The 12,856-nt window shown below is 32.9% G+C and overlaps 1 protein-coding gene across 1 annotated transcript in view; it reads right to left on the reverse strand.

The window, feature by feature from the left end:
* The window catches only part of LOC118735808 (protein real-time), a 45,968-nt gene extending 33,510 nt beyond the window's left edge, over nucleotides 1-12,458 (reverse strand). The window contains exon 1 of the mRNA XM_036465774.1: nucleotides 11,313-12,458. Coding sequence (XP_036321667.1) covers nucleotides 11,313-11,375 — 63 coding nt within the window. The 5' untranslated portion in view covers nucleotides 11,376-12,458. The remainder of the gene's footprint in view (nucleotides 1-11,312) is intronic.
* Between the last annotated feature and the right edge of the window lie 398 nt (nucleotides 12,459-12,856).

Genomic DNA, 12,856 nt, shown 5'->3' on the forward strand with positions numbered 1-12,856 from the left:
CCAAAGCAAGGCGAAAGCGAACGCAACGCGAAACTATGTAAATGAGCCTTTACATATTGAACTCATTCATACATACATACATACATACATACTGCAAGTCATGTGACTATAGTAAAACCCATTAGCTCTTCTCTAATACGTTTAAATAAAAATAAGCGTTTAATGCCGCTGCTTTGTAAACAATAAACTATACTCTAAAATCGCTTTACAATGAAAAAGTGCAATCGGAGACACTCTCAAGTGCTTAGAAAACTGCATATCATTATATTAAATTAGTGTGCATTTTGTTTCGCTTACAACACATTCGTTTGCAAAATGGGTATTTAAATACATACTCAGCGAGCGCAATGCTACTATTGCGCTTTGGCCAATTGAATAATTTTTATTCTATTCCCTCAGAGATGCCATACCACCACCCCTTTTCGTAACGAGCAGTTGATTTGCTACTTTTTTGATTGTTAATTGCACGGCGCAATTTTTTCATTTAACCATTCAACAAATATGATATATACATACAGAGATATTTTGAATGTACAAATTCACATATGCACGTACAAATGTATGTTTTCGCATACAATTTTTTTTATTTTTTTTTCGTTTCTCGCACACAGCTGTTTATACCAGATAACACTAGCCTTAGAACAGTAAATAAGTATTATCATAAGCGTCACAATAGAAGCAGCGTTTAGCTGGCTGATATCTATTTAATTGAGTTGAGTTAGGTAGGCAGTCATAACTCTCCCTTGCCTGAGTACTTCAATCCACTAAAATGCTAACTAGCTAGCTTTTTTGCGCTGTTATTGCTTTCGTTACAGCGACAGCCCCAATGCACATACATACATATGTACATTAGACTGCATCACTCCCCATACAAAAAAAAAAAAAATCGGTACTGTGTTCCCATTGGAATTATAAAATCTATTATATTTTATGACGTCCACCAAAATATTTCGGAAAAATATTAAGATTTACGTAAGCTGGACCGATTTGGATACACATACCTCCAAAAATGGAGTTTTTTATGAATAAAAATAGTTTCTTAAAGGTTTTTTTTTTAAACAATGCCCTCAAATGAGAAAACGCTTTAAGCTTATAAAATTTGCATAAAAATATTTTTAAAAACTTAAAAAAAAATTTGATTGGAATCTTAATAATGAGATTTTTAATGCTGTTTTTTAGTTTTTTCAAAAATTGGTATAAAAAAAAACTTGAATAACTGAACCTAAACTCTTTCGATTTAGACTTGTGAGGTATCATTGGAAAAGTATTTTCTCACCCTTTTTATTTCTTTGTATTCATAAAAAAAACTCTATTTTTGGATGCATTTTCAAATCGGTCCAGCTCGCCCAAATCTTAATAGTTTTCCGAAATATTTTGGTGGACGTCTTAAAATATAATAAATTATGTAATCCCGGAGGAAAAGCCGCAACTTTTTTTCGTGATGCAGTCTAATGTACATACATAAATATGTTTGTACTTAATAGGCAGCCTTAAATTGAGTTAAATTAACACTCAGCCGCTTCATGCTGATCACAATGGAATCTTAAATTTTGCATACGCAAAAAGCTGCCGGTCATACCGGTGGGGTTAGGCGGTGGAGTATGTAGGTAGCACAAAGTGAGGGTATTAATAAAGGTGCTAATAGCCGCCAGCGTCGTTTCTTTGTTATATTTTTGAAAGCAATAGTAGAGATTATTTGAACAAACGATGGAATCGAGTGCTTTTATTGTTAAATTGCCATCCAAAATATTTTGTTGTCACCGTTCCTTATGATTTAAGATTAATTCCGTATAAATTGATGGACTTTTACTTTGCTCATTTAACACACATATATTTTCTAAATAAATCTAACACGAGTTCGGTCAGACTTAGAAACTAAGGGCTGATTTCTTCAACTCAATTTAACTTAGTTTAGCCAATTTTTTAGACTTAGTCAAGAATAAGCTATGTAAAAAGTAGGCTAACTTTTGACTTAAGTCCAAAAAATGACGAAACTAAGTTAAGTTGAGTTGGAGAAACCAGCCCTAAGTGTAATATCCCATCATGTACGTATGTACATCGCTCACATTCGGGCTCAAAATAGTACACTGATCGAAAACAACAATGGCCTTTTCAACCAATTTATTGTTTGATTTTTCATGGTAAATATACCGATTGTAAGAAATGTGACTCAAGGTGAACATTTCAAAACACATTTGTATGTCTGGCTTTAGCTAAACGTGCAGAGATTCTTGCTGCTAATTGTTTGCTTCCAGCAGGTTCGCATTAGAATCCCGTCAAAGGCAATGTGTCAAAATCATAATACAAATTTTTGATTTTGTATCTCCGAATTGTGAACAAGCATCTGTGAAGTGCATTACGCAAGCGTATTTAAACGAAAAAATCGGTAATCAAAAATTTGTTTGATGTAAACAGAAGTGTGGTCAATATTACCAAATCATTGTAAAAAATATCGAACATGGCATTGGTAACATTAATCTTAATTTGGTAATATAAACCAATTTTTGGTTGATATTTTTTTTTTCAGTGTACTGGTCGACAAAAAGCGAAAAATTTCCGAACTCTGCAATTCTCATCTAAAATGAACTTATGAAGTGTCAGACGATTCGTGATAAGTAAAATGAGTAAAAAGTAAAGTAAGAGCTAACCTTTATGAAAAATTGTTTGGGTTTCTCGAACTTTTTGAATAGAACCATGATATCGATTTAACATGAGGGAAGACTAGGTTAGGTTGACTTTACATGGCTATAGAGAACAATCTGGCCTACACATAGACTAATATCGCTACGATACCATAGGGAGTTATGGAGCTCCAAATCGCTCTCGATATTAAGACCTCACATATGTATGAATCCTTTTGTTGACTCAATAAACTTTGATAATGTTCTTATTTCCAGTGAGCTCTCGGAGAGGTCCTGTTAGAATGGCTTGCCAAGTATATGCGTAACGGGGTAAAAATTATGTTGCACATTGTTTCTTCTTTCACACACCCCTGGTACTCCAAAAAGCCAGTTGCTGGTAAGAGGTCCTTAATGGGAGGTCCATAGAATTTTGGCGTTTTTAAAGGGCGAAAGATTGCTTCAGTGTTTAGTGGCTAATTGTGTAACCTTCAAATACTTAGGTATTTAAAAGCCGTTAGATTCTGAAGAAAAGAACTTGGGTATTGAGAAGCTGCCGGATACTAAAGTATGTGCAAAAAATTAAACTACATAGTTATCTGGCGGCAAATTACTCAGGTACGTTGGAGATGCAAATACTTTTACTAAAGGACTAAGGAATTTAGCAGATGTCTAAATGCTTGCAAACTAAATACTTTATGACTCACCTCAAATCATCCCATAATACACAAACTCACCACACCTCTCTTAAACTCACCGCAACTAAACTCATCACTCCCCTTCTCACCACTGCTTACCTAAATTTCGGAACTATTCCGGATTTTAGTGATTTTTGGGACGATGGACACTAAATCAGTATTTTAAACACTATTTCAGGATTCTAGTGACTATTTCGCGATTTGCGAGACTATTTCAGAATTTTTGGTATATTTACCGATCTGGATATCGATATATTTATCGACAAAAATATATGCTTTGCAATAAACTGTGAAATAACAGTTATATATGTATGTATGTAAATAACTGCATAAACTGTTTCCTTCACTTCAACGCCAACGTTTATGAGCTAAACAGTTTTCCAGATAACTTTGTTATGAATATTTATGTGTGTGCAAAATTTCCATGTGCATGACCAAATACTACGTAGTACATAATATACAAACTTATTATATGTACATATATTTGCAAGCATATCAGCAAATATTTGTATAACTGGTTCTGTGGAGTTGTTTCTACGTCACATGTGAAGGCACGCAAATTTTACCTTTGACTTTATGGCATTTAATTTATATTTGTTTTATTTTGCAACTTTTATTGCATGCAAATAAAATATAATTTATGAAGTGAGCCGAACGTTTTTATTGCCTTATGAAAATTTCAACCTGAGCAAATTTTTAATGAATGAGTGTACATATAAAAATAAACACATTAATTAGCATCCTTGCTGTGCTTTCGTATATTTATATACATACATATATACTTGGAAAATGTTTTTTTTTATTAAACACGCATTGGGTGTTGCAAATGGGCTGTGGACGCCAAAAATAAATACATAATGCTTGTTGACATGGTTAAAATGATTTTTCATTTTGAATACAGTGACTCAAGCAAGTTTGTATTTTTTTTTTTCAGTATTTACAATGTTTTTTGAGTTAAAAGTTTTTTGTTGCTTTTTTATAAAAACAATAGGGGTATTCAACGGTGCATAGATAGCATAAATAGCATGATTGGTTAATTTTGTTGTTGTTTCATGTGTTCAAACAACAACAAAATTAGCAAATCATGCTACGCAGTATGCACCGGATCGTGAATACCCCTATTGTACATGCTTTAGCATATAAATTGAAGTTTCAAACTTTATACAAAAATTTTGAAAAATTTTCATCAAAATTTCGAACTTTTCAATCTAAATTTAAAAAAAAAGTTTGGGTATGCAGTTTTACAGCATACCAAAGTCTAACAAAGTGCAAGTTTCAAGTGGCTGAAAAGTCGCGCTTTTTTTGATTACTTTTTGATGGCTTTAAGTATTATTTTCCCCCGTTCACACCGTTATAAAAGAAACCAAAAAGCCGTCAGCAAAAAAAATATTTAAAAATGTTCTTCGGATTTAGATTAAAAAGTTCGAAATTTTGATGAGAATTTGTTGGATTTTTTTTTCAATTTTGTATAAACTTTTAAACTATGACTTTCATTCTTTTAGTTAGAACGATAATTAACATAAAAAAAAAAAAAAAAAAAACAAATAAAAAAAATTTAAACTGAAAAAATGGGGCATATTAAAAAAATTAACATCACACTTCCTTGAGTCACTATACATATTTTTTTACCTCTTCTGGCGGCTTTCATTGGCGTCTGTAGATATATGTATGTATGTTAGTATATGCCAACATTTCTTTTTATCACTTAAGTCTAAATTTATTTGTATTTTCCACTGAAAATGTCAAATAATTGCCGTATTAAATAGGCTACATGTGTGAAATTACTGAAAATCACGCGTGGCTGATCAAAATGCGGATGTTTGACAAAGCATTCTGCGTCGTTTAAAGCCTTACCTACATACATACAGTCCCTCACAGAAGTATTCGTAATTTAGTTTTTTCACAATATTCAAAATGTTTTCCATCATAAATCTTTTTTGTTAATTTTTATTTAAAATGTAGTTAACTCAACAGCAAGAACCATATAAATTAATCTTGCGAAACTTTGTAAAAAATTCACAAAAATTAATCAAACTTCATAAAATTTCCATCAAAAGCTCAAACTTTTCATTCAGAGTTTTTAGAAAATTTTCGAGTATGCAAGGAAGGCTACCACTTTTTTCGAAGTCAACTCTTCTCACCAAGCCCACCATTACCTGCAAATCATTGCTCAATCAGCATTTCTTCGATAAGACAAATAGAAGATGGTCGACACAATCAGTTTGTACGACAACCCGACAAATTAGGGCCAACTATGACAGGAGAGGCCCGACATATTCATTCGTCTAAAATGTCCTCTACTTAGACAGTGACCTGATGTCGCAATTGCTGTGATAAGGCGCAAATTTAAAGCATAGTGAATTATCTCTGTCACTGCCGCGCTCTAGCTGGGCCTGGAAGACGCACATTTCACCTCTACTTCCTTGACTGTGTGGTGGACCTACGTGTGCCTCTTTCCTCAACTAGATGCAGACAGCCACTACAACCTAACCCAAACTACCTAATTCCGATTTTTGTATTGACCTTCTTGGTAAATAAAATGGAAAATATAACAAACAGAGAGAGAGAGAGAGAGAGAGAGAGAGAGAAAGTGATTATATTTGGCTGCCGTTTTAGAATTTCTTCCTTAGAGTTCCCTACATAAACTTTGCATTGTCATTTACCCAAAAGTTTAGATTCTTATTTATATGTATGTTTCAAGATAAAAATTAGAAAACGGAGCAAACAAAAAAGTTACTTTTGACGTGTTTTAATCCAAAATAAAAAAGATTAATGATTCATGAGAAGAAAAAATAATTTCACAACCGTTTTTCACAAACTACGAAAGTGACTGAGGATGAAGGTCTGTTGGAGTGTTTATGACTGGCGCATTCTCACAACCGGCCACCTGGTGTGTAAAAAAGTATGTATGCGTTATGAATGTATGTAATTATGCACAAATATACATATTTATGCACATTAAGGTGCGCCTTATTTTTAAAATTTCAACCACTCGCCCTCGATAGGTTCATTTGGTCATATGAATATGCTCAGCGAAAAATTTTGCAATATCGGATAATGGAAAAACGTGCCTCACGAGCTCAACTTTTTATGAGCAAACGAACGTATCTAGGGGAATCTTACTTTGTAGCTTGAAAAAAAATCGCCAAACAAATAGGTCGCACACTAATGTACAGAACTTTATATTTAAAAGACAAATAAAAATAGGAATGAATATAATTGCACAAATCAAAATAGCATAACTGTGGGCTTGTTTTTTTTTTTTTGTGTTGCAGCAAGCGCCGTTTTAATAATAAATTAAATAACTGTTGTCGTACTTGATGTTTAATAAAGTTCATGGCCCGTAGTTATAGTCAAAATTAAGTTGACTCTAAAATAATTGTAGCTTTTTGACATAATTTTCAATGGTATATCTGTCAAAAAAGCTGCAACTAACTTTAGAGTCGACTTTATGTTGACTATAACTACGGGCCATACTTTTAAATTTTCTACATATGTATAAATGGAAATTAGGGTGCACTACTATCCATACAAAAAAATAATCGAAAGGGTTTTCCATCGGAATTATATAAATTTTATTTTTAGGCTTCGCTAAAATATTTTGGAAAAATCTTGATTTAACCGTTAAAATTTGACTTATATTTTTCCGATAAAATTTAACTGTTATTTTATGATTTTTATTTTTTCCACTAAGAATAAACCTTATTTCTGGATCTTTATCTTTTTGATCAATTTTTCCGTTATTTTTGATTTTTATTTTTCCGATCATGTTATAACAGTTATTTTCAGATTTATTTTTTTAGATCATAACAGATTTAAATCGCTCATAAAAATGCAGCCTCTATTGGAAACGGTTAAAAATGACGAAAAAATACAAATTTAACGATTATATCTACGTGATCGAAAAAATAAAAATAAAATAATTTTGCTATGATCTAAAATTTTAAATCTTGATATCTTACGGTTATTTTTTGCGCCTGGAAAAATATTTAAATTTACTATAGCTGGCTTAGTGTTCTTTATAAATAAAATTAATGTTTAAAAGATTTTTCACAAAAAATAACCTCCGACGATAGAAGAGTTAAAGCTTGAGAGATCTGCATAAAAATGAATAAAAATTGTATCAATGTAATCAAAATAATGAGATTTTTGGTACATATTTCCAAATCGGTCCAGCTCACGTAAATTTTAATATTTCTCCGAAATATATTGGCTGAGATCTTTAAATATAATAAGTTTTATAATTCCGGTGGAAAAAGCGAAACATTTTTTGGTGAGGCATCCTAATGTAGGTTTTATTTATGCTTTTCAGCAACTCTCCCTCAAGTAATATGTACATAAAACTATCCTATATTGATAAGTATATAACTAAAAGTATGTGTGTATGTTTTAACATACTACAAATGTTCAAAAAAAGAAATGAAAAGAAATTTTATTGCAACGAATTGCGAATAAAATTCCAGATGCAAATAAAACATAAACACAAATAACTACATATTTCCGTTCATACCACTTCAGATTATGGACATACATACATTACAGACTTATGCATTTGAACATTCACATATATTTGTACATACATACATACATTACAGACTTATGCACATTGGTTCATATTTATGAATTAGAGATATATTGTTTTATATTTTATTATTTATTGAAGCTTATACAATGTTATTAACATATGTACACAAAAAACTATAAATACGAATCGTTCAATGTCAAGTGCACAATTTGCAAGAAGACAATCCACTGCGGAGTGGCGTATTTTCGGTTCACTAATATTCTTTGTACAAACTAATTTACTAAATACCTTCGAAACCGGATATACAAATTACCTTCGCCATTGTTTTGTTAATAAATTCGCATATAAGTATTTATGTGAGAAATCGGCGCTCAATGTCTTGCTGGAAAATATTTTAAAAGTATCCTCTATTCAAAAGTTCACTTAGTACCTACTCATTCAAAGGAAAATAAATTGCCAGAAAATTTACATAAGTGTTCCGCTGCTATGTACTATTTATTTTGCATTTGTTTTGTAAGAATTTGTTGCAGATGGGTGCATACATATGTAAACATGTATGTATGTACAGTGACGAGCAAAACTGTAACGTGATGTAACACTTTTTATTTCAGCGACCGCTATCTTTCAAAGTTCTAACGACTTTCATACTTTTGTTGTATATTCTTATTGGTACACCCCTACTCCCGCTCTCATAACGATTTGAAGTCAATCCAACAACAATAAAAAAACCTGGAGACAAAAATGTAAGTTAAGGCAAATGTTACAGTTTTGCACTCCCTCTCAGTTTTGCATTTTACAGTTATCTTTTGCTTAGTTGGAAGTCAGATGACCTTTTTCTATATTGTAATTTATTCAAGAAGTGATCACCAATAAATAATATGGTTAATCAGGAAACATAAATGTAAATAATAGATTTACTGCGGAAAGGCGGGACCGCAGGGAAAGTGGCAAAAAATTGCGAAGTTTGCCACATAAAAATTTTAAGACTGAGAAAAAATATAAACTAAAGTGTTACTAAGGACAAAGGAAGTCTGTCAAAATATATTACAGTCCGATATCTTGTGAACTTAGTAGCAAGTAGCGCTGCAGCCACTACTACAGAAGCGCTTAAGGTATTCAAATTGAATGCAAATTGCCTATTGGGATATGTTAGGCCTTACAGAATGCAATAAAAAACACATTTTTAAGATTTAATTGAGGGTTATTTGGACTGACAAGACTAAATTAATCGCTTTCAATCAGATGGCCGGGCATGGTATTGGATCAAAGGCCCAAATTAAGCCTAAGCGCATCATGTAAGGCAAACTGTGAATCACAGTGGTCGGTCAATAATAGTTTGGGGTTGTATTTCAAAAATATTGTTGGTCCGTTAGTACGCATTATGCTTAAGGAACAGTATCTGTTCATATTTCAACAAAATTTGAACTATGTAGTCGAAAAAATTAGAGTTTCTGCTGAAAAATCAACCAAAACGCACTGCACATGTTCGCAAAGACTGAAACAAAAGAAAAAATTTGCTAATTTGAAATGACCTCCACAATCCGAGGACATGAATCTCATCGAAAATTTGCGAAATCAGCTAAAAGCGCAGCTTACTAAATATCCAAGTCCGTCCAATGGAGTACATGAGCTGTGAAAGCAAACCAAGGATATATGGGAGGCTATACCTCCAGAATTTTTACAGAGATACACATTAGGTATGCCAAATTGCAACCAGAAACTAAAAAAAGCAAAAGCATACTGAACATTGTGTTAATAATTATTTTTTTTCGTGAAAATTGTCAAAAAGTTGTTAAAAATATATGAGTGCAAAACTGTAACATTTGCCTTAATTTACATTTTTGTCTGCTGGTTTTGTTAATGTTGTTGAATTGACTTCAAATCGTTATGACAGAGGAAGCAAAGATGTACCAATAAAAATATACAACAACAGTATGAATGTCGTTAGAACTTGGAAAGATAGCGACGGCTGAAATAAAAAGTGTTACTCCATGTTACAGTTTTGCTCGCCACTGTATGTACATATCGACGCCTCCAAACCGTACCATGCTAAGTCACCTTAGACTTGGTCACACTTAGCATAGTATGGTTTTGAGGCGTCGATATGTATCTACTTGTGACTACTAATTGACATATGTACGTATTTGTGACTACTAATTTACATAAAAAAATTTTCATTTATATGTTACATGCATATTGAATCTCTGAAGTACTAGTGCACTTTTGTGTCTTAGCTGTAGAAAAAAGCTAATTACCTACACCGAAAGTGTCTAAGGGACAAGCAAACTATGCCCGTTGCCAAGAGCTGTAAATAATGATCTAAGTACTTAGAAGAATATTTCTATAATGAGTTGCTTTTATTTCATATTCTATGCCATTTTTTTTTTGCTATTTTGTGTCCACGTGTTCACAAAGTGCTATAAATACATACATACATATTTATGGCCTAGATTTTGACAGTTCAATATCTTGATAAATGGGCCACTTCCCATTCTTGCCTACTTTACTATACACTTTCTTCGTAGATTTGCGATTATTTTATTTTGTTTGCTGGTGTCTAAAGAAACTTAAACTAAAGTAGTATGATAAATAAGGAGCTTCGTCTAAAATAACAGTTTTGTTATTGTTTGTTTCCACTAGTACATATCTCAACAACAACTAAACAGGGCCTTAGTTAATGCAGTTCACCCTTTTTGTAAGGAGGACATCTTGTGCGCAACCTACACACTTAGTTGAGGGAGTCAATGCGGTCTTTATTTGAGAAAAATATTTTCAAGAAGTTTATGAACCTTTGGAAATGCTGGCAACTCCTATAACGATTTAAGATTGTAGCTCTCGTTGGGACACAATCTCAATGTACACCGATTTTCGATTAATTCCATTAAAATACAGTGTTCTCTGGATATATTCATATGACGATCTGCTGATAACGAGTTCTTTCATGGCAGAAGCGACTTTCAAACTCTCCAACTGTTGTAACCCAAGTAGCTATGTATGTATTTAGAAGTTATAGCCAGTTCCACACACGCAATAAATAGTGTGATACTTACAAGGGTGATCGAGATCTCTGAAACCAATTACACAGGCAAAAAAAAAAAACAAATGGGAAAAAATACGGTGCGGCAAATATTAAAGCTCTTTTTTTGCATAGACTTTTTAAAAATTGTCAAAAATTTCCGCGCCGCTCCTCCTGAACCGCTATCAGGCGTTGTAACTGCCCAAGAAATAGATTAAATATTTTTGTTTAGTCTACATTTAAATCTTTTTGGATTTTGCAACCAGTCGATATACATACATACAAATATATGATTATAGTCTCACTAGTAGTCCATTATTAGTGTACTGGGTATAAACAAAAAAAAAAAAAAAAACAAGAAATTATGCAAAGTAAACAAAAATTACATGATCGTCATCAATAACGCCAGACAGCCTTAAAATTAATGTCACCGCCCATATATTTGTTTAACTCACCTTCATGACCAACTCGAATGGGTGTTTGTAGACCCTAACGGGTGATTGAAATTTCTGCACCATTTTTGCGACCAAAACCGTTTGTTAAATAATCCGCTGCTCCACTGTTAATGAAAGAAAATTGGTAGTTCTATGCTTTACGCTACTGCTATTTTTGCTTCGTTGTTTTTTGTTTACTCTTGTTGTCTATTTTATTTTCTTTAATGGTGTTTTTTTTTTGTATGTTTATGCTTTGCTATTTAATTGTTGTCACTTTTTCGTTACTTATTGGCTTTTAGGTTATCCACTTTTCGTCATCGCACACAGTTCACTTTGCGACTAATTACAAGTAAATACTAATGGCAATGGGATGTTTAGACAATTTTTTTTTTTCTTTTTGTCTTGTGGGCTCTTCAAGAAAATCGAAAATGGGGGGAGAATGCATAAAAGAAAAATGATGTGTCGGCACACCAACGACAGAACGACCGACAGACTGGCGGAGCGACTGCCTCTAATAAGACTAGATAGCTGTGCAGCAAAGTGAGCGCTTCTCCAGAAGGCGAACGACCGACGGATGGGTAGATAGACCAACAACGGGCTTGAAAATCTCTTCTCAAATTCACAGCGACACAATCGATTTCCGCTAATTGCTGTGTTTACTTGCAGTGGCTCTAGTTTATTAGTCCTTCTGTTCTATGTTTTTTTTTTATTATTTTTTATATCTTTTTGCTTTGTTGTTTTGAATACAGCTTGGAAAATTAGTTCATAATTTAGGGTTTGTATTAAGAAAAACACACACTTTTTTGTGTTCGTTACAGTTCTGAGTTGTTATACAACAAAAAATAACTTGTTCTTGCACTAATGCTGCATATGGCTGTGTGCGTATTCACTTTTAACTCTTTTGTAATTTTTACTTTTATTTAAATTTTGTCCTAATTCTCTTTTCGTACACGAAACCACTTTGCCACCTTGTTACCTTGTATTACGAATTTTTGTTAAAAAATATTTGCGATTTTGCTTTCGTTGAGCGTTTCCGGAAAAATTAAAACCAAACTCTCATATCAATTCTGTATTCTACTTGTGAAGAATGATTGCTTCAAAGTAGCTACACAATTGTATTTTTTCTACTTTATGTAGTTTGTTTGTATTTTTCGCGTCCGCGTCGTTCGCCAGATAGAAAGCAAATGTCAGAGATGTGAGCAAACTCGCTTTTCAAGTGAGTCTCCTCCATTGATTAAAAAAAAAAACCTATATTTTAATGGCTCTCTCTCTAAGTACGTGTGAACACACATACATTCATATTATTAGTTAGAATGTATGTATGTGTATGTGTACCCTGCAGTAAATCGAACTGGTTCGGAACTCGCGGCAAACTAGTTCAAAAACGGATCTTTGCTAATTGCAATTGTCCCCGTCTGCAATGCTATAGATAGATAGATATGAATACAGTAAGCACTGTAACCAGTAGGTCTATTTTGCCCTCAGCTTATCACAACACTTAATCTAGCCGTAGAGACTATGCATTTTAGAATAGCGGTATTCTCCGAGTCTTGCAAAGCCCTTGC

The sequence above is a fragment of the Rhagoletis pomonella genome, unplaced genomic scaffold (genome assembly GCF_013731165.1).
Source record: "Rhagoletis pomonella isolate Grant_MI unplaced genomic scaffold, Rhpom_1.0 Rhpom_scaffold_00003, whole genome shotgun sequence".
Taxonomy (NCBI): domain Eukaryota; kingdom Metazoa; phylum Arthropoda; class Insecta; order Diptera; family Tephritidae; genus Rhagoletis; species Rhagoletis pomonella.